The sequence below is a fragment of the Halichoerus grypus genome, chromosome 11, assembly GCF_964656455.1.
Source record: "Halichoerus grypus chromosome 11, mHalGry1.hap1.1, whole genome shotgun sequence".
In the NCBI taxonomy this organism is placed as follows: Eukaryota; Metazoa; Chordata; class Mammalia; order Carnivora; family Phocidae; genus Halichoerus; species Halichoerus grypus.
This window is the reverse complement of record NC_135722.1, coordinates 42,818,636-42,842,166: the sequence shown is the minus strand read 5'-3', so window position 1 is coordinate 42,842,166 and position 23,531 is coordinate 42,818,636. Positions and strand designations below refer to the sequence as shown.

The window sequence follows — 23,531 nt, the reverse complement described above, 5'->3', positions numbered from 1 at the left end:
TACCCAAAAGAAATAAAAGCATATGTCTATAAAAGCATACAAACATTGTTGGTTGCTTTATTTGTAACAGCTCCAAACTAGAAACAACCTAAATGTCTATGAACAGGTAATGTGATAAACAATTTGTGGTGTATACATACAGTGGAATACTACTCAACAAAAAAAGAGAAACGAACTATTAATACAAATTACAACATAGATCAAGTTCAAAATTATGCTGAGCGAAAGAAGCTAGATCCCTATACCACCCAAAAAAGAACACAGTAATATCAAGTTCTAGGAAACACAAAAACTAATGTACAGTGTCAGAAAATATACTGGTGCTTGTATGGGCATGGAATATGGAGGTTGAGAGAGGCAGAAGGAAAGAGTTACAAAGGACTCCAAGGAGAATTCTTTGAAAAGGCCACAACTAGAAGAAAATTATGAAAGGAGAAAAATTTCATAGGTAAAAGCAAACATACAACTAAGGTGGTGGATTAATCACTTATAAAAGCAGTATGGAGGTTGAAACACAGAAGTAGTAAAATCAATTATATCCACAAATATCAGTCAAGGGATACACAAAATAAAAAGATGTAAATATGACATCACATACCTAAAATGTGGAGAGAGGAATAAAAATTTAGTGCTTTTAGAATGTGTTCAAACTTAAGTGACCATCAACTTAATATAAACTGCTATACACATGTTATAATATGAACCTAATGGTAACCATAAGCCAAAAAACTATAATAGATGCACAAAAAATAAAGAGAAAGGAATCTAAGCATAACACTAAAGAAAACCACCAAATCATGAAGGAAGAGAACAAGAGAAGAAGAAAGGAACAGAGAAGAACTACAAAAACAACCAGAAAACAATGAACAAAATGGCAATAAGTACATACCTATCAATAATTATTAAATATAAATGGACTAACAGTTCCAATCCAATGACTGAATAGATAAAAAAACAAGACCCATTATATGCTGCCTACAAGAGACTCACTTCAAACCTAAACACATGTACAGATCAAAAGTGAAGGGCTGGAAAAACATATACCGTGCAAATGGAAGTAGGAAAAAAAAAAAGCCAGGGTGGCAATACTTATACCAAACAAAAGAGACTTTAAAACAGACTGTAGCAAAAAAATAATAATAAAATAAAGTAAAAAATAAACAGACTGTAGCAAGAGAAAAAGAAGGGCACTACAAAATAATAAAGAGATCAATACAACAGGAGGGTATAACAATTGTAAATACCTATGCACCCAACATAGTATCACCTAAATGCATAAAGCAATTATTAACAGATATAGAGGGAGAAACTGAAAGTAATACAATAATAGTAGGGAACTTTAACACCCCACTTACATCAATAATAGATCATCCAGACAGAAAATCAATAAGGAAACAGTGACTGAATGACATATTAGACCAGATGGACATAACAGATATATACAGAACATTCCATTCAAAAACAGCAACATACACATTCTTTTCAAGTACACATGGAACATTCTGTAAGACAGATCATGTTAGTCCACAAAACAAGTCACAATAAATTTAAGAAGACTGAAATCATATCAAGCATCTTTTCCAACCACAATGGTATAAAACTAGAAATCAATCACAAGAATGAATCTGGAAGGAACACAAATACATGGAGGCTAAACAACATACTACTAAAAGATGAATGGGTCAACCAAGAAAACAAAGAAGAAATAAAAAAAATACATGGAGACAAATGAAAATGAAAACACAGTGGGGCCCACAATTTTTGGGGTACAGGAAAAGCAGTTCTAAGGGAGAAGTTTATAGCAACACAGGCCTACTTCAAGAAACAAGAAAAATCTCAAATAAACAACTAAACCTTACACCTGAAGAGCTAGGAAAAGAACCACCAAAGTCCCAAGCTAGCAGAAGGAAGGAAATAATAAAGATTAGAACAGAAATAAATAGAGGATTAAAAAACAATAGGGAAGATCAATGAAACCAGGAGCTGATCCTTAAAAAGATAAACACTGATAATAAGCTCTTAGCCAGAATCATCAAGAAAAAAGGAGAAAGGCTGAAATAAAATCAGAAATGAAGGAAAAATAACAACCAACACCACAGAAATACAAAGAATTATAAAAGAATATTATGAAAAACCGTACGCCAACAAATTGGACAACCTAAGAGAAATGGATAAATTCCTAGAAACATACTATCTTTTAAAAGCTTAGCGAAAACTTAAGCAGATCAATTACTAGTAATGAAATTGAATCAGTAATCAAAAAAATCCCAACGAACAACAGTCTATGACGAGATGGCTTCAAGGTGAATTCTACCAAACATCAAGAGCTAATACCTATTTTTCTCAAACTATTCCAAAAAACAGAAGAGAAAAAAACACCTGCCAAATTCATTCTACAAGACCAAAACCAGGCAAAAACACTGCAGAAAAAGAAAACTACAGGCCAAGACCTCTGATAAACATAGATGCAAAAATCTTCAACAAAATATTAACAAACTGAATTCAACAAAAACATTAAAAAGGTAACTCACCACAATCAAGTAAAGTTTATTCCAGGGATGGAAGGGTGGTTCAATATTCGCAAATCAATCAGTGTGATACATTACATTAAAAAAAAGAAAGGATAAAAACCATAAGATCATCTCAGAAAAAGCATTTGACAAAATACAACATCCATTCAGGATACAAATTCTCAACAAAGCAGGTTTAGAGGGAACAAACCTCAACATAATAAAAGCCATATGTGAAAAACCTACAGCTAACATCATATTCAATGATTAAAAAACTGAGAGCCTGTCCTCTAAGATCAGGAACAAGGATATCCATTCTCACCACTTACATTCAACACAGTACTGGAAATCCTAGCTGCCAACAGTCAGACAAGAAAAAGATATAAAAGGCATTCAAATTGGTAAAGAAGAAGTATAATTCATTATTTGTAGATGACATGATACTATATATAATAAACCCTAAAGATGCCACCAAGAAACTATTAGAACTGAAAAATGAATTCAGTAAAGCTGCAGGACACAAATCAATATACTGAAATCTGTTCCATTTCTATACACTAATAACAAAGTAGCAGAAAGAGAAATGAAGAAAACAATCCCATTTACAATTGCACCAAAAAGAATAAAATACCTAGGAATAAACTTAACCAAGGAGGTGAAAGACCTGTACTCCGAGAACTATAAAACACTGATGGGAGAAACTGAAAGCAACACAAACAAATGGAAAGATATTCCATCCTCATGGATTGGAAGAATTAATATCGTTAAAATGTCCATACTATCAAAAACAATCTACAAATTCAATGTAATCTCTTTCAAAATACCAACACCATTTTTCATAGAACCAGAACAAATAATACTAAAATTGGTATGGAACCACAAAAGACCCTGAGTAGCCAAAGCAATTTGAAAAAGAGTAACAAAGCTGGAGGTATCACAATCCCAGATTTCAAGATATACTACAAAGCCTTATAGTGATCAAAACTATACGGTACTGACATAAAGACCAATGGAACAGAAGTGAGAGTCCAGAAATAAATTCATGCTTATATGGTCAATTAATCTATAACAAAGAATATACAAGGGGGAAAAGACAGTCTCTTCAATAAATGGTGCTGGGAAAACTGGACAGCTACATGCAGAAGAATAAAACTGAACCATTTTCTTACATGATACACAAAAATAAACTCAACATGGATTAAAGACCTAAAGTGAGATGGATTAGAACTCCTAAAAGAAAACATATCTCTTAGACATTGACCTTATTAGCAACAGATTTATGGATATGTCTCCTCAGGCAAGGGAAAAAAAGCAGAATTAAACTACTGAAACTACATCAAAATAAAAAGCTTTTGTACAGCAAAGGCAACCATGGATAAAACAAAAGGCAACCTACTGAATGGGAGAAAATATCTGCAAATGCTATATCTGATAAGGCATTAATATCCAAAATATATGAAGACAACTGAATACCAAAAAGCCCTAAATAATCAGATTAAAAAATAGGCAGAAGATCTGAACATTTTTCCAAAGAAGACTACAGATGGTCAACAGACACATGAAAAGATACTCAAATCACTAATCATCAGGGAAATGCAAATCAAAACCATGATGAGATACCACCTTACACCAGTCAGAATTGCTAAAATCAAAAAGAAATAACAAGTGTTGGTGAAAATGTAGAGAAAAAGGAACCCTCCCACACAGCTGATGGGAATGTAATTTGGTGCAACCATTGTGGAAAACAGTGGTGAAAGTTACTCAAAAAATTAAAAATACAAAGACCATATGATCCAGTAATCTCACTACTCATATTTACCCAAAGAAAACAAAAACACTAATTCAAAAAGATATATGCATGCTTATGTTTATTGCAGCATTATTTACAACAGCCAAGATATGGAAGCACCCCACGTATCCACTGATAGATGAATGGATAAAAAAAATGTAGTATACATACTATAATTGAATATAGCTATAGGAAAGAATGAAATCTTGCCATTTGCAACAGCATGAATGAACCTGGGGGTATAATGCTAGGTGAAATAAGTCAGAAAGAAAAAGACAAATACCATATGATTCCACTTATATGCAGAATCTAAAAAACAAAACAAATGAACAAGGAAAAAAAAAAAAAAAAAAAACAAGGGCACCTGCGTGGCTCAGTCGTTAAGCGTCTGCCTTCAACTCAGGTCATGATCCCCAGGTCCTGGGATCGAGCCCCGCTTCAGGCTCTTTGCTCAGCAGGGAGCCTGCTTCTCCCTCTCCCACTCCCCCTGCTTGTGTTCCCTCTCTCGCTGTCTCTCTCTGTCAAATAAATAAATAAAATCTTTAAAACAAACAAAAAACAGATTCTGAAATACCGAGAAATGGTGGTTGCCAGAGGGAATGTTGTAGGGGGGAGGAGTGAAATAGATATTGGGGATTAAGAGGTACAAACTTCTAATTATAAAATAAGTCCTAGAGATGGAAAGTACATTATAAGGAATATAGTCAATAATATTGTAGTAATAATGTTTGTCTGATGACTACACTTTTCCTGGTGAGCACTGAGTAATGTATAGAATTGTTGAATCAATATGTTTACACCTGAAACTAACATAACATTATATGTTAATTATACTTCAATATTAAAAAAAAAAAAGGACTTCAAGGAAACTTTTGACTGTGAGGGGTATGTTCATCTCCTGATTGCAGTGAAGTTTCATTGAGTGCATACCTTTATCAAAACTTATCAAACTCTACACCAGAACTGGCCTCTTGGCTAAAACATGGCTTGCTTAAGGCTATCCTCCCAGGAAGTTTCTAGTCAGTCATTTCAATTACACTTAATAAAAGTCATGCCCTTCTTCTCCTAATAAATCCTAAATTCTCCTTCACTAACCAACATAGATTTTTGCATTCCCTCTTATAACATGGTTCATGTTCTCATGAAACCAAAAGCCTTTTTACAATAAGATTAAAAACAACTACCATCTCCATTTGATCACCACTTGAAAACTCACAGATCAATATTACCCAATAGTTACTACAGAAACCCAAATCAGAATCCTTAATCATGACTCCTCTAAAATCACAATTTTCATCAATAAGAAATATCACTCATAGCACCTCTAGTTATGTAAATAAACCAACCTTAAACACAAATCCTACCAAAAGAAAACATTTCCATTTTTAAATCTTGGAACTTCATAAGCTAATAAGGCTTCTGCTTTATCTTATACCAACTTTTCACTTAACTTCAAAATCATGCTTTGAAGCATGAGATCAACAGGCAGTTGACTGACCAATCAACTTGGACCAATCTCCTTGTTTGCTAATGTACTACACTTCAGTGAGATGTTATTATTAAGGGAAGCTGGGTGACAGTACCCACGAACTCACAATTTTTGCAATTTCTTATAAATCTAAAACTATTTCACAATAAGAAGTTTAATAAACATAGAAAAGGCAATAGACAGGGCGCGTGGGTGGCTCAGCCGTTAAGCGTCTGCCTTCGGCTCAGGTCATGATCCCAGGGTCCTGGGATCGAGTCCCACGTCAGGCTCCCCGCTCAGCGGGGAGTCTGCTTCTCCCTCTGCCTCTGCCTGCCACTCTGCCTACTTGTGCTCTCTCTCTGTCAAATAAATAAAATCTTAAAAAAAAAAAAGGCAATAGACAATGTAGAGACAAAAAAAGCAAAACTATAATTAATAAACCTAGTGATTTGAAAAGGTATTACTTCTATAACACAAGGAGAGGGATACTGTTTTAAAAAAAGAGAATGAGAGTTCTTAGAAATTCAAAACACAATAGCAGCTTTTAACGGTTACTAGAAGGGCTGAAAGATAAAGTTGGGAATAAAAGAAAGACAAAGAAAATAGAGAAAGGATGAGAAAATTAGAAAAATAATGAATGAGGTCAACATTCAAATAATGTATGTTCAGAGAGAACAGAGAAAATGGAGAGAAATTACACATGAAAAATTTCCAGAAGTAACTGATATTAATAAGCACTGCTGCTATCAAACAGACACTAGTTGTAACAAATACACAAAAGTAAAATATCTACAAAGTGAATCATATGCACTTATATATGGCACCCTTATGTAGAATACACATGGGACCACCTTATATGGTAGCACTTTCCTAGTTTGAGGAATTATATTACTTATCTTTAAACACTTCCAGCAACCAACATCATAACCTGGTGTACCTTATTAATATTTGTTGAATTTAGCTGAAATTACAGGGTATATATAATATCTAAGCATGTTCCCCTTCATCGGTTGTTTATTCCTTGTCAAACACTACTCTGTGTGTGTGTGTGTGTGTGTGTGTGTGTACAGAGAGATATGGAGATATGGATTTACGATTTACAAGTTATTTTGAACATTTAATCAAGGTTTTAAGACCTACTTTTTTAAAGATTTTATTATTTATTTAAGAGAGAACAAAAGCAAAAGAGCTCACAGAAGAAGAGGGAGAGGCAGACTCCTGAGCAGGGAGACTGACGCAGGGCTCGATCCCAGGACCCTGGGATCATGACCTGAGCCAAAGGCAGACACTTAACCAACTGAGCCACCCAGGTGCCCCAAGACCTACTTTTTCTTTAAAATGAGGTGAGCATCCTTGTAAATTTTGTGTTAGATGTTCCTATCCATTAGTCTGTCCTTAAAAAAGCAATATTTTAAATTCCTATTTTCATTTTGGGGAAAATTAAGCTGTTTTTATTAGTATAACAAGTATCACATCTATGTTTTAGCTTTTTTAACTAAGACTTTTAAATGATTTCATATTAATATATTGTTAAGCACTTAATTTGCATATGCTTTTTATAAGCATTTTTATGGTGTTAAGAGATGTAAAACCATGGCTCATGGACCAAATGCAACCCATTACTTGATTTTGTAAATAAAGCTTTATTAAAACATAACTATGCCCATTCATTTATACATTGTTAATGGCTGTTTTCACTCTATAATGGCAAAACTGAGTGGTTGCAACAAAGACTATAGAGTCCACAGAGCCAAAAATATTTACTATTCAACCCTTTACAGAAAATTTTTCCCATTCTTATGTTAAGTATCAGTTAACTGTGACGATATAAGAAATGCTATCAAACTTCTAAATCTATTTTCAACAGATTTAATACAAATTTCTCTCATCTTTTCCCTTTTTTGTCAATTAGCCTTTCTATAAGCTTTTTGTTCTGCTTAATACATGATCAGTTCCCCAAGGAACAAAGGCTAATTACCGAAAAGGGCAGTTGTCAACTGAGGACTGAGCTATGCTCTCAAAAGTCAACTGTAAGTATGTGGTTTGATCTGTTTTTTCCATAGAAATTTTTTAAATGATACTTAAATCCCAGATTTCCCCACTAAAGACAAGTATAGCAAGAAATATAGCCCAAGAATAGTCTTAATACTAGTCCTAAATCCTAACATCTTTCTCTTCTCCTTAAAAATTCCGTTGTCAGATAAGTCAACAACTGAAGTAAGGCAGAAGCAGTGGCAGCAGCAAGAAAGTTCCATAGAAAAAAGAACTCTTTACACTGTTGGCAGGAATGTAAATTGGTGCAGCCACTGTGTAAAACAGTATGAAGGTTCCTCAAAAAATTAAAAATAGAATTACCCTATGATCCAGTAATTCCACTGCTGGGTATTTACCCAAAGAAAATGAAAACACTAATTCAAAAAGATATATGCACCACTATGTTTATCGCAGTATTATTTACAATAGCCAAGATATGGAAGCAACCCAAGTGTCCACTGATAGGTGAATGGATAAAGATGTGGTGTATATATATGGTATACATACATATAAACAATGGAGTATTACTCGGCCATAAAAAAGAATGAAATCTTGCCATTTGCAACAACATGGATGAACCTAAAGGGTATAATGCTAAGTGAAATTATTCAGAGAAAGACAAATACCATATGATTTCACTCATGTGGAATTTAGAAACAAGACAAAAAAAAAAGAGACCCAAAAAAACCCCACTCTTTTTTTTTTTAATTTTTTTTAAAAGATTTTATTTATTCATTTGAGACACAGAGGTACAGAGAGAGAGAGAGAAAGCATGAGCAGGGAGAGAGGCAGAGGGAGAGGGAGAAGCAGGCTCCTTGCTCGACGTGGGGCTTGATCCCAGGACCCTGGGATCATGACCTGAGCCGAAGGCAGACGCTTAACCATCTGAGCCACCCAGGCGCCCAAAACCCCACTCTTAAATACAGAGAACAAAACTGGTGGTTGCCAGAGGGGAGATGGCTAGGGGGAATGGGAGAAATAGATAAAGGAAAGTATCTTGATGAGCAATGAGAAATATATAGAATTGTTCAACCATTAGATCATACTTGAATAAAAAGAAAGTTTCATATACTGTTGCATGACCACTCTAAGAGCATCTTTTCTGTGAAGTCAAATGAAGACCTAGATACTAAAAATTCTGACAGAAAAGTACCCCTTAAGGGCAAAGCTTTAATGTTTTACTACCAGGGTAAAGTTTTCCCAACTGATAAAAATTAATTTCATGTAAACAGCAAAGGAGCTGAAGATTTCTTTAACTTTCAAAATGTCTATTACTTTGCTTCTAGTTTTTGAACTTTTTTAATAAAGGAAGATGTTGCTAGGCAAGCACCTCTCCAAACTGAGGAGTCTCTGAATTGAAGTTATAATATCTAAATGTTATACTGCTAACTTTTTCAGTTCTAAAAAATAGCGCAGTTATAATTCATCAATAGGTATCAGGTGCTTACAACACACAATGACAACTAAATCCTATAATAACTGAAAGTACTCTTATCCTCCTATCCTTTATCTTAAAAATTTGTTTTAACACGCAATCTACCAAATATTCACTGAATACAAATCATATGCGATTTACTATTCTAGTCCTGATGGATATAACCAAGAAAGTCTGTGCCCTCAAAATTAATACAATCAAGGAAAGAAAAACAGAATATATACAAATAAATACATTAAATATTATATGGTGATAGGTGCTATGAGGAAAAACAAAGCAGGGTGAAGAGAAGAGATACTCATTTTGAGGTATGAGGTTCTATCTTACATAGAGTGGTCAAGGGGCACTGTCTGAGGAGAAGATGTCTGAGCAAAGATCTAAGGAAGAGAGAAACAGAACTATGAGAATATATGAGGGTACAAAGACCCTCTGGCAAGAGTAATCTTTGGCTTTTTTATGGCATTCAAGAAGGCCAAGATAGCTGAAGCACAGAAAGCAAGACAATGTTAAAAGATCAGCTCAGGGGCGCCTGGGTGGTGCAATCAGTTAAGCATCCAACTTAGTCTCTTAGGTTGTGATCTCAGGTCATGGGATCCAGCCCCACATCAGGCTCTGTGCTCAGTGTGGAGTCTGCCTGTCCCTCTCCCTCTGCCCCTCCCCCTCACTCGTGTGCACACTTGCTCTCTCAAATAAATAAATAAAATCTTTTTTAAAAACCTAAATAAATGGTTTTTGCTTTTGATCTGAGATATGGGTACCAGTGAAGTTTAAGTTACATAACCTAACTTGTTAGATCAAGTGGACAATGGAAGAAAGGATGCAAATGTAGAATCAAATGACCAATTCAGAGGCTACTGCAAATAGTTCAGGTGAGAGCTAAAAGTGACTTGGACGAGAGCTGTAGCAGTGCACATGGCAAAGAGTGGACTATACATTTTGAAGAATAAGACTCTGAAATTTCAGAGATTAAATGTAGGAGGTGAGAGAGAGGAGCCAAGGATGACTATTATTTTGGTCTGAGCAACTAAAAGAATGGAAGTTCATTTACTGCGTGAGAATGAGAGTGGGAAGATTAGGTTTGGAAAGTGTAGGTATATCTTAGATATTGTAAAGAATGAGAGGTTTATTCAACATCCAAATGAAGATATCAAATAAAGAGTCAGACACACAAGTCTAAAGTTCAGGGGAAAGGTCCAAGTTAGAGATAAAAATTTGGGAATTGGAAATCACTATATACTTAACAGTCTCAAGCAACTCCCTACCATAGAAAATTATAAAGTAGTTTTAAAATATAGCTAACCACCAGGGGTGCCTGGGTGGCTCAGTCGGTTGAGCGTCGGGACTCTTGATTCAGGCTCAGGTCATGATCTCGTGGTCGTGGGATCAAGCCCCACGTCAGGCTCTGCACTCAGCACAGAATATGCTTGGGATTCTCTCTCTCCCTCCCCCTCTACTGCCCACATGCGCGCTCTCTCTCTAAAATAATGAACAAATCTTTAATATATATATATAGCTAACCACTACTAATAACTGCACAGATCTAAATTAATGGTCAGATATATTTTGTATCTACTAATTAGTCATTTATTCAACAAATATTTACTGAGTATTTTGTGCAAGTTGCTGTTCACGACTGAGAATAATATTATAATGCATACATAATCACATACATTTAAAGGTGCTTCAAAAAACTGTAACTACTTTTAAAAACCTCTTAGAGCATCTATCCTACTTATTACTAAAGGGGGTAAAATCAACCAGTGGAAAAAAGATATGAGGTACAAATACAAGATTTAATTTTAGAAATATATATCATTTGTCAGTATTTTAACGAATTAGTCTCACAAAACATGTTTCTAGAGAAAAATAGCAATCCGACAGTCACTTGTATTTCCAAATGGCCTTTTGAAAACACAAACTGACTTATTCCATTAAATTCCCTCCTCTATTCTCATACTAAAGTTTTAAGCAATAAAACAATTAAAATTAAAAATCTAAACTACTCTGCTAAACTAAATTAGATTGATAAAATTAAAGAATGAAAGAATTTGCATCAGAAACCCTTTGATACTGGTCATTCGATATACCTAAGTATCCCGAGAAATACTCACAGAAACACAGAATCTAAGTTTAGGAAAACCCTTTTAGAACATGTAATCCAAACACCTATCCAATTTCTGAATCTCATCTATCAAGTCCCCATGAATTGGCAGACCTATTGCTGTTAATGACTGGTAAGGGTAACTTGGTTTTTTTCTTAACAGTTCTGTTCAATCTTTGGAAAGCTCTGACTCTTAAGACAATTTTCCTTAACATTAAAGCTTAATTAAACCTTGTCATCTCCAGGTCATGATCTCGTGGTCGTGGGATCAAGCCCCACGTCAGGCTCTGCACTCAGCACAGAATATGCTTGGGATTCTCTCTCTCCCTCCCCCTCTACTGCCCACATGCGCGCTCTCTAAAATAATGAACAAATCTTTAATATATATATATAGCTAACCACTACTAATAACTGCACAGATCTAAATTAGACAGGCAGACAGGTCTGCCTGTCATCTGACCCCAGTTCAGGGTCTTGGACCAGTTAATTATTTGTTATGGGAAGCTGTCCTGTGCATTGTAGGATGTTTAGTAGCACCTCTGGCCTCCACCCACTAGATACTAGTAGTACTCTCTCCTCCCAGCCATTAACCAAAAATGTCCTCAGACATTGCCAAAGCCCAATGAGGGGCAAAATCACACCTCTAGTTGAGAACCACTGCCTAGTTCTATCTGCTAGGGCCAAATAACAACAACAACACTAAGATCTGAGCATTTAATACATGCCAGGTACAATTCTGAGCACTTTACATATATCTTCATTTAATCCTCAAAACCATCCCCAGTTGAGAAAAACAGAAGCTTAGAGGCTAAGGAACTCGCCTAAAATCAGATAGCAAATTAAATGGCAGGTCTGAGACGTGAACTAAGCAGTTCAATTTCAGAGCTCATGCTTTCAACCTCAAACAAGTCTGACTCAAACCAAGTCTAGTGTCATTTCCAGAGGGTGACTCTTCACATATTTAATATCAATCAGAGCTGCCCCCAAGACCTCTAATCAGTTCCTTAAGCTTACAAGATTTCCAACTTCTTCACATCCTTCCTTTGAATATACACAGAATTAAAGACAATAATACTTTGGTGTACAGTAGAGTGGCTGTAGCCTTTTCCACTGTGATTTTTTTTTTTTTTTTTTAAAGCAGGGAGGGTGGGTGAGAAAATGGAATGATGGCAGCCATATTGTACTTTTGTTTTCTATCAAATTTACTGGCAAAAAACACCCCCAGGTCTTTTTCATGTGTGATGTTGTAAAGCCATGCTACCTTAATTTATATTAGTGTTTTTCAGGCCTTATATATCTCAAAAAAAGTATTCATTTAAATTTAGTCCAACAATACAAACTCAGAGGTCATTTTGGATCATTTATCATTTCCTATCCTTCTTTCTTCATTGTCCCCTATAAATTTAATAATTTGCCTTCTCCAGATGTGCAATGAGACAAAGCAAAGAACAAAGCCACCTTCCAAGATCAATAATCTTTGGGTAGGGTCATTCAAAATCAAAATTGTGTTGATTAACACAAACAACTTACAGTTAACTCATTTTTTCCTTCACCATACACCCAAAAATTTAAAAATAGACTTTACTAAAAACTAAGCTTAAGTCCAAATACATTATATTGCTACTAGTCTACCAACTGCATCAGAAAATGGCTCTGACAATCTATTTTTAGCAAACCCATTCTGGATCATTTTTAACCTATTTTTCTTCAAGTTAGGCATAAACTATCTTTTTCATTTTTTGTTCTAAAATCTATTTTTCTCAAAATCAGACCTAGAATCCTCCATCTTTAGTACTTCTGGTATTCTCCTAAAATCATTAGAAATCACAAATAATACCAGTAAGTTTAAAATTTTACAGGCAGTTCCTTTTATAAATGTAAGATGTTTCAACTGACCCAGAAGATAACTCATTTAACTAGATGCAGTCTTCATCACTATACCCCTGTTGATTTTTATGTCCTTCACAGCAATGTTTGCTTTATTGTTATTATTGGTGGTGGTTTGCTCTTCCTCTTTAACAAAGAAGCTTCTAAGTAAGAGCTGAGGGATTTTTTTTCTTCCTTCATTGTCAGGCATTATTATTATTACACTTTCCTTGATTACCTTTTTAAATGTAATATAAGATACCCTTTTGGTTGGTCTTAGCATTTTTTAAAAGTCTCAGCTCACTGTTTTCCTAATTGTTATAAAGATTTCTTTTCTATACTTTATTATGGCAATCTTAGCTATTTGCTTTGTTCTAAAAGTAGTGCATATCTTTAAAGAGTTTATTGTGTAGTCACACTAAGGATCTTTCTCTGTCCGAAAAAATATCAAAATTACATTTTTACTTAACTCTCTAAGACATTCTTCCTTTTTTAGAGAAATGTATCCTGTGAATCATGCTAATCTTTAATCAAAAATCAGGAAAACTCAAATTGGCAAATTACAAAATATATACACCTAAAACACTACACAATTCTTAAGAATTATGCTATAGAAGACTATTTCACGACACAGGGGATGTTCATGATTAAGTGTAAAAAATTGGTTATATAACAGTACATACAGTAATAATATTTCAAAACCACTTTTAAATATATGTGTGATTTTATATTTTTATACATACACAAAAAATAGGTTATCTGCAAAAATATTTAAGCTATGATCAAAAGAAAAATATTTTAACATTTTTGTTTTCTTCTATGTGCTTTCTGTATTTATCAAATTCATATAATGAATATGTATTACTTTTACAATAACACAGGCATTATTATTTTAAAAGAACCAGCAAAACCAGAGAAAAATATTCTATCAAGTATAAGACAAAAAGGTCTAGCTTGAGATTCCTGCTTTTATAACTCTATTACTAAAACAAGCTTAGAAAAACATTTCTGGACACCAAACCACAAAAGAAGCCAATACAAGACACCACCAGCTAGCCTAAACATATAAATAAGTTGTGACAACCATTAAGATGACCATTTGAACTTCTAGAAATTAAATGGGGGAAATCACAAGAACTTCCTGTCATTTCGAGGAAAGGCTCTTATGAACTATTTAAAAACATTAAAAATAAAATAATTTTAAGATGTATATCCCCCCAAACCCCTACAAAATGAAAGGTCAATAGGACAGGAATAATGAAGACAAAAGAAAAAAAATAGCCGAGGTGTTTAATATTCAGCTTAAATTTCCAAATAAAGTAAGCAATGCTACCTGTTAAGATTTAAAATCTCACAGCAAGAACAATTATCTTTATTTAGAAAGTCTCCCTGGTTGAAAATCATTTTGCAATAATCCAAAAACTTATCTGATTTACTCTCTAGTTCAATGGCAGCATCTAGATCATCTATTCAGAGTCTATGTTCTAAGAGACTAGAAAAAAAGTCATTTTAACCAGTTAAAATTTATCATTCAAATATAATCAATTCTGTAAAATACTACTGCATATAAGTGGTTCAGCTAATCATTAATTCATCCAAAAATAAAAATACATTTACCCTCTTCTTTAGAAAATTATTTCAACGATTTCATTTGTCTATCTTGAATTTAATTTTCAAATATATTAAAAATACTTTAAATTATTCTTTCCTTGAATTGTTTATGATATTCATAAAAAACAATACCAAACATAATGCATTCTCAAGTTACATGAAGATTCTAAGACTTTAAATGAAATAAAAAACAAAGCATCAAACCCATGAAAACAATAAAAACACACTCCATTTATTTTAAATAACTTGCCATTTAGCTGACAATCAAGATATATGATCTTTTTCATCCAGAAAAGTAAATGATCATAATGAAACAAAGGCCAAACATATCTTTCTCAATCTCTCTCATATTCATAGATGTATAGAATTATAAGCCAGTGATATCATGTAATAAATGAATACACACCTTACTTTAGCATATGCCAAGGTAGACACACAAAAACAAGAAAAAAATTCTGAGATCAGAGTATAAAGGGACTCTGCTTTTTCAAACAATGCAGCACTGAAAGCCAGATCAGCATCCTTGGGCATTACTAGGAAACTTTAGCACATCTGATATTTCCATCATCTTCAAGATTCCTCTGAACAATCAGAAAATTTCCCAGTCTCCCCCTACCTCCCCTGTCCATAGACTTCCTCTAGCTTTCCTCCCTCTACTGTGTAATAATGCTATTGCGGTTATTTAGGCTGTAAATGTTCAGAGATACAACCCCCTCTATATATTAATTCAGTTCATTTTCTCACAGACACTGACTCAGCCGTGGGTTGTGCAGCACTGACGTTTCTAACCAAACAGCATCGTGTGAGCTGTGATCATCCCATTTCTCCATCTCTGTGCAGCGATTGGATATTGTAATTGATAGACAGGCTGAAGAAAACTCAGGAGATGAGGGCTTAGTGATATGTAGCTATGTTGCCAAATGCCATCTGTAATGCTAATTCTAGCTGTGCCAGCCTGCCAGGTTTTAGAAAACTAGGATACAGCTAACTTTCTTTTTTTCCTTTCAATATTTTATTGTGTACCCATTCTAGGCAGTAAAGCTTCTCTTTAAAACCAAAGAAAATATTGTACTTTAAGAATCCATTCAAGAACTATTCTTTAAAGCAACCAAACTTTTCTATTTCTAAACTACTGCTGGGACTACGAAGTGACTTAAAAAGGAAACTGTAAAGCTCAGTCTTCACGCAGTCTCAGAAGAAAGGAGCATGCGTACTTGTATGTGGGAATGAAACCTTGCGGCAAAGTCTGATATTGAATGTATGATGCGTTTATCTTTAGTAACCTGAGCAGACTGCAGATCTGAGTTTTAAATAGTTGTATTCAACCCAATTCAAATATTCAGGAGCTTTTAAGCATATTGTCAATCTAGCCATTTTGATGTTAGTTGTACAGAAAAGGTGCTTTCTTTTTCCCTTTTTAAGTAGCAAAAACTCTTATAATTTATAATTTAAAGAAAGTTGTTGCAATTCAGGCCGAACACACTTCAACTGAAATGATATTTAACCTCTTAGCAAACTACAAACTCCTCTATACAAGTATTAACTATACAACTACTTAGAAAGAAACAAAGTTCAGTAAATTTTTAACTAATTTATTTGTATGCACTGGCTTATTAAGCCATAGGGAACACAGGCACCCTGAAGTCCATCCATGTTGAGATTAGCTTCCTTGTCTTGTCTTTTATATCACAGTGCTATACATACCAAATCTACATTCAAAAAAAAATTGACAAAAGAAAGTGCCTTAAAGTTTATTAGATGGAAATGAAACGTTAGCAATGCCCACCAAACCCTCAAACCTCAATGGTAAGTACATATATATAGTAACTATTATTATCATTTTTAGAAATCAAGAAGTTTAGTTTTATCCTTGCCAGTAAAGAAAAGTGGGAGGAAAAAAAAAAAAATCAAAGAAAAAAAATCTGAAAATGCAGGCAATTCCAAAATGTGAATAGAACAAAATATAAATTTATACAAGACAACTTTTTTAAATTATGCACAAAAACTGAACCAATAAAATATGCTTATCTCTTTACTGCTAAAGACTAAATGTCTGTGTCCTCCCAAAATTCATATATTGAAATGTATTCCCCCAATGTGATGGTAGTTGGAGGTGAGGAAGTAATTAGGTATTGAGGGCAAAGCCCTCATGAACTGGATTAGTACTTTATTAAAAAAGACCCCAGAGAGATCGCTAGCCCCTTCACCATGTGAAGACACAGCAAAAAGATAGTTGTCTGAACAAGGAAGCAAGCCCTTACCAGATATCAAATGTGCCAGCACCCTGAACTTGGACTCTCTAGCCTCCAGAACCATGTGAAATAAATTTGTTTATAAGCCACCCAATCTATGGTATTCTGTTATAGCAGCCTCAACAGATTGAGACATTTGCTTTTTATAAATTTAAATCCCCAACTCTGTTTGAGGTGGCAATGTGCCCACCTCATTTCTTAGCCTCTATGACCCAGAGAGGACCATATGACATAGTTCTAGCAATGATTTATAAGCAGATGCCTGCTGGAAATTTCTGAGAAAATTTAATTCCCTAATATAAACGAAACCCCTTTCCCACTGTCCCCTTCTCCCTTCTACCTCATTCTTGTCTGGAAGGTGGACATGATGGCTGGAGCTACAGTAAGCCATCCTGCGACCATGAGAAAAAGCCAAGAAAATCAGAAATTTTTGATCCTAACAACCTTAAGCCACTAAATCCACATCAGGCATTACCTATCTGTGAACTTACATACAAGAAAAATAAACCTCTAACTTAAGCCACTGTTTAGTCTGGCTTTCTTTTGCTCAAATATCCCTACATAAAATACACAAGATCCAAAAAAAGGATGAGTAGGGAGAAGCAGAGATGAAACACAACTAGCCGTGTGAGCTGATACAACTTAAAGCTGAAAGATGGGTACAGAGGTATTATAACCTCTGTATTATACCTGTTTTCTCTACTTTATTTGTATTTAAAATGTACCATAATAAGTTACTGCAAATGTTAAAAATAAAAAGAATGAGAAACTTGTTTATAAATTTTAGGTTTGCCATTGAGAAACTGCATGGTCTTGGGCAAGTTTATTAACCTCATTTTTTTTTTTTCATATGTCAATTGGGGAAAGTAATACTATTCATAGAGCTCCACCTTCAAATCTAGTCCAGGTTATCTCCAGAAAGTTCCTGGTAGGAATGTCCATCAATCTACCTAATCATTCAAGGATTAGCTCAAGTCTCATTATTACTCCGTTGATACTGATTCCTTCTTTGAACTCTAATTTTACTACAACTCACTACCACAGTTTGGTGCCCTTTGTCCTCTAATTGTTCCATAAGTGGATTTTAAGCATTCCATGATGGTACCCTGACAAAAATTTCTGAATCTCTCCTGAACTGAGTGCAGTATCTCAACAACACTTGTTGGTTGTTAGTTTTTAAAACTTCCCAATTATTTTAGTATCAACTCAAAGAATACCATTTTTTAAAAGTCAAATTGCATATATTTTTAAAGTATGCTCAGTGCATAAGAAAACAAAAGGTCTCTAAAAATAAGCTGTTTTCCCCTGGGCAGAATTTCCATGAATGAGGTTAAAATAAGCTCAAAGGGGGCGCCTGGGTGGCTCAGTCAGTTAACCGGTTAAGCGGTTAAACGTCTGCCTTCAGCTCAGGTCATGATCTCAGCGTCCTGGGATCAATACTCATGGGGGGGGCTCCCCTCTCTGCTCAGCAGGGAGTCGGCTTCTCCCACTCCCTCTGCCTTCCGCTCCCCCCTGCTTGTGCTCTCTTTCAAATAAATAAAATAAAATAAAATAAAAAACTCAAAGGATTTCATGGTCTTTCCATTAAAAACAAATAATGTACTGGTATTTATTTTCTATTTCTCTTTAATATTTTTCATTTAAACAACCAATAGTGCTACGGTCTACCTGAGAAGAGCACCAAAAAGTTACTGATGTTATAGATATTAGGAAGAGCTATGATGTTTGTTATTTTTGAAATGAAACAACAGGAATGAAAAAGTACTATTAGTTTTCCTCATTGATGCATTTACCTTTTATAAAGCAAACAACAGCTTATTTTGACCTTTCATCTCTTCATTTATAATACAGTACTGTACATTGGCAGAAAAATATTAAGAACTAAGAGGGATAACATAGAATTAGCCTGGAAAAATGTATACAACATAGCAGATAAAAATATCCCACACTTAATAAGATAAAACTAGTATCTCTTTAATCTCAAAGACAAAATAATTACCCATATAATAAGCAGGATGGAGAAAAAGTACTAGAGCACCAGCTAAAGCACACATACACACACACACACACACACACACACTCATATACACACACACCACAAAAATGAACAAATAAACCAAAAACACTCATATCATTGTTGTGCACTTATAAATTAATAAGTCAACTTAACTTTTTCACCCTAGACCTCACTACATTAAAAGTCCACAATAAAGATAGACATCTTGTCAGGAGACTTAAAAAGTACCAGTTACTCATACTTTCTAGCTGTAGTATATAGTTTAAGAGTACCTCAATTATTTCTTTAAAATTACAAAAAGGATTTCAGTATCACAGCATGTTTTAATTTTATTTTTTTTTAAGAAAACTGGTAACAGTTATCAGTGATTAGGAGAATTTTACACTCAAGTAAGTTAAATGTTTGATAATATCCCCTAAGTAAATATTTACAAAAGCACAATACTCTATGAAAACATGCTTACATACCTGTAATGTGTAAGGTTTATGAGCTGCTAATTAACACCTTAAAATATCAAATCATAAAGCATTCTAAATGAGGTATTCCTCATTAAGTCACGCAGTACAAAATGAAAGCTTTACATATAATATACAAATGGGCAGAAATTTTTGAGATGAATTTCATTTAATGCATCAAACTTTAAATGAACAAGTAGAATCATTGCAGAAAGACTGATACTACCATTAGTATTAGGATGACAAGACAATATGACATAGCCTGTAAATTATTATGTATAATCTACACACACAATGTGTTTAGAACACAAAATAAATTCTGATTAGAGAGTTTTAAATACAAAGAACTAACCTGTCTTGCAAGAGTTCACAGTCTAATTACAGCATTTATTCATGGGGTCAACTAAGGAGATTTTAACACTATTTAGAAACAGAAACAAAAATTCAAATAATTACAAATATAAAAAGATTAAAAAGAAATGTTTCTGTAAAAGTTTTTTAAGGAGAAATGCAAACATCCATTATTTTTTGTAAACCAGCCCCCATCCTCTGACAGGACTTGCCACAACCAAATGCAGTTTGATTCTTTATAAAAGTCAATTTTATCAGAGCTTTGATATGTGAAATACATATTTTCTACCTACCTTGAATGTTTATAAAGTTTACGAGGTCTACTATGCAATTTCCGATCCCAATTCTCTGGATCACTGGAGTTACTGTCATAAGGATGAGGCCGTCCTGCCATCCCACTTCAAGCTTCCTCACACTACTGCTCTGAAAGCACATATGTAGCACCCATAACCTACATAAAAGAGTAGTGTTGACCTTTAAATCTATTCCACGCAAAATGAAATAGTCAAGAATTTTACATACTTTGACATTACTGTGACATATTTTTAAAGTGATGAACAGGATTATAAAATACTAGAAATAAAAAATGCCACAAATGAGATTAAAATAAACACCAGAAGTCTTCTTAGGTACTTTTCATTTGATTCTTCTATTAAATCTGCTACTCTCTATGCAACAGTTTAATAGAGTGCCATTTATATTTAAATATCCTTAACTGCCATCTGGGTATCTCATGCTTCCAAACATTAATACTGAACCAAAAAAGGCAAAACAATTCCACAGAATTATTCTTTCAGACAAAATTTCACCTGGAATACATTTAATTACTAAAAGTTTTAGGATGCTTAACAAAGCATCTAGTAAAACCAAGTAACAAAGTTGTTATTTCTTTAATCAAGTTAAAAGACCCTGAATAGAAACTTAGTGTGGGCTTAAAAATAAAAGAATGTAACATCATGATGTTTCCTTACACTGTAATTACCACAAAAATAATTGTATTGATCTGATTCATATACTTCATGACTTTTCATATGTGAGACTTGTGACTGTTATTTCTATTATAGTCATAAAATTATAAGAAAACTAACAGCTTTACAGAATACCTGAACTAAGTATTTTGAAGTATATTTCACTATCCAATTTAATCTTCACAATCACCTTATAATCCCCACAAACAGAAAACAGTCTCAGTAGTTTAGTAACTTTGTCAATGGTCACAATGTTGGCAAATGGCACAATTATAAAGAACAATGAGAATTTATAATACAGAATGAAGTCTTGATCTTGAAAAATGCTCAGGCTGGAATATTTTGTTTGGAAACAGTAGATCAAATTTGATGTTCAGAGACTGCAAACACCAAAAGAAAAACCAAATGAGGTGAAACAATTAGAAAAAAGTTCTATAATTTGTACCAGAGCCCAGGTTTCCTGACACCCACTCTGTATGCTTTCTATACACTTTTCTAAGATGGATTTGATAGAGGGAAGGGTGGGGGAGTTATGCATAAAAGTCAAAAGGAATCCAGAACTGGGAAAATTCTATACTTACTGAGTTTCATAAAAAATTCCAGTACAATCTCACAAAAAATGCCAAAGGTAAACTTATTAAAATTGTGAGTTTATCTCAGAGCTCATAAAAAAGAAATACTTCCATAAAGAATAACATAAAAAATAAAAAAATATTTCCACTTTAGAGAAACTGTTTTGCTATTTGATAATTTTTTCTTCATAGTTAATTAGTACTTTCTTTCCCAAAACAACTGAAAATCTTACAATAGGGGTGCCTGGGTGGCTCATTCGTTAAGCATCTGCCTTCGGCTCAGGTCATGGTCCCAGGGTCCTGGGATCAGGCCCCACATCGGGCTCCTTGCTCGGCGGGGAGCCTGCTTCTCCCTCTCCCACTCCCCCTGCTTGTGTTCCCTCTCTCGCTGTCTCTCTCCCTCTCTCTGTCAAATAAATAAAATCTTTTAAAAAAAAAAAAAAGAAAATCTTACAATAAGTGAACACTTTAATATAATAAATATATAAATACATACGGTCAATGGTCTATCAAAATAATAGAAAAGGGGGGCACCTGGCTGGCTCAATTGGAAGAGCATGAGACTCTTGATCTCGGGGTCATGAGTTAGAGCCCCACATTGGGTGTAGAGATTACTTAAATAAATAAATAAATAAACTTAAAAGGAAAAAAATAACAGAAAAGGGGAAGGGGGAGAACGGTACAATGGCTAACTCAAATTGCCAGCAAATGCCACACGGTTTATTTGCCGAATGCTCCTGAAAAAGGAGACCTGTTTCTTTAGGGATCACTGAGTAATTAAAAATCAATCAGATATCAGATAAACATAAAAACTATAAAATTATCTTAAAAACAAAAAATCTCAATCTCACTTGTTTTTAATTATAAAAATTAAAATGTATTTACTAAAAAAAGAAACTCTTTAGACGTGCAAGTCGGGGCGCCTGGGTGGCTCAGTTGGTTTAAGCGTCTGCCTTCGGCTCAGGTCATGATCCCAGGGTCCTGGGAAGGAGCCCTGCATCAGGCTCCCTACTCCGTGGGAAGCCTGCTTCTCCCTCTCCACTGCCCCCACCCCCACCACACACCCTTGCTTGTGTTCCCTCTCTCACTGTCTCTCTCTGTTAAATAAATAAAAATCTTTAAAAAAAAAAAAAAAAGAAAGAAAAATTGATAAAAAGGAAAAAGAAAAATGTAGAGAGGCTTAGCAGGTGTAGAATGAGATTTAGAACATTTTTTCCTTACTTTATAGGTCTTCCAGTAAGCTATTTCAGGAATTAACATTTCTTTACAAAAGCATTTTATCTCCTCCTAACCCTTAACTATTGTAAGACACACCCTCTATGGATATCTAAAGATGTCCATTGAGAGAAGAATGATCCTAAACCATAGGAGGAAGTGACTAAAACATACAACCACAAAGAATGCATAAGGTAAATTCAGATCCACATTTTCCAGCATTTTACAGTGGGTAGCATGTATCTAGCAGAAAGGAAATACCAGTAAGTCTTACTAATCAATCCTATTAAAATTAATAAGCATGTATTTTACAGCTAGACACAAGAAAGTAAAGAATTTCAGATGAAAGCTATCAAAAAGGTCAACTGGAAAATCATATTTACATTTCATTTGTCATTAAAACTCGGATATCACCATGTGGAAGATTTCTCCCCAATCCTTACTCCCAATAGTCATGGCTACAAACATGCTAAAAAGAAGTGAAATTCAAGTTGAGATACCTGGAAAAAATATTCCTGTGTTTGCCTACATGTGCTCCTATATTTTCAAATGTTATCAACAAGCTACAGATAAAACTACAAATAGATAAAAGGCAAATGTCACACATTATATACTATTTTGAAATGTCTAATAATCTTTTTTTTTTTTTTTTTTTTTTTGGTGCAATATGGTGGTTTTATTAAAGCATGGGGACAGGACCCATGGGCAGAAAGAGCTGCTCCTGAAATGTCTACTAATCTATCTTAACCAATCTCTGCACCATAGTTGGTGACATTATATTTTATTTCATTCATTCATTCAAGAACTTATGGAACACCAAATACAGTTACTAATCTATTTTAAGATGCTAAAGTAAGTTGGACATTGTTCCTGTGCTCCAAAACTCA

At 34.2% G+C, this 23,531-nt stretch overlaps 1 protein-coding gene across 3 annotated transcripts in view; it reads right to left on the bottom strand.

Annotated features, from left to right (window-relative positions):
- The window catches only part of BTBD10 (BTB domain containing 10), a 74,370-nt gene that overhangs the window by 30,538 nt on the left and 20,301 nt on the right, over positions 1-23,531 (bottom strand). Inside the window, exon 2 of one of the 3 annotated variants that reach the window (XM_036087903.2) lies at positions 20,183-20,340. The exons of 1 other annotated variant lie outside the window; for it this stretch is intronic. In XM_036087903.2, the coding sequence (XP_035943796.1) occupies positions 20,183-20,283 (101 nt within the window). In that variant the 5' untranslated portion in view covers positions 20,284-20,340. Of the gene's footprint in view, positions 1-15,220; positions 15,582-20,182; positions 20,341-23,531 lie in introns of those variants that run through there. One more of the 3 variants, XM_036087902.2, reaches the window with a different exon arrangement.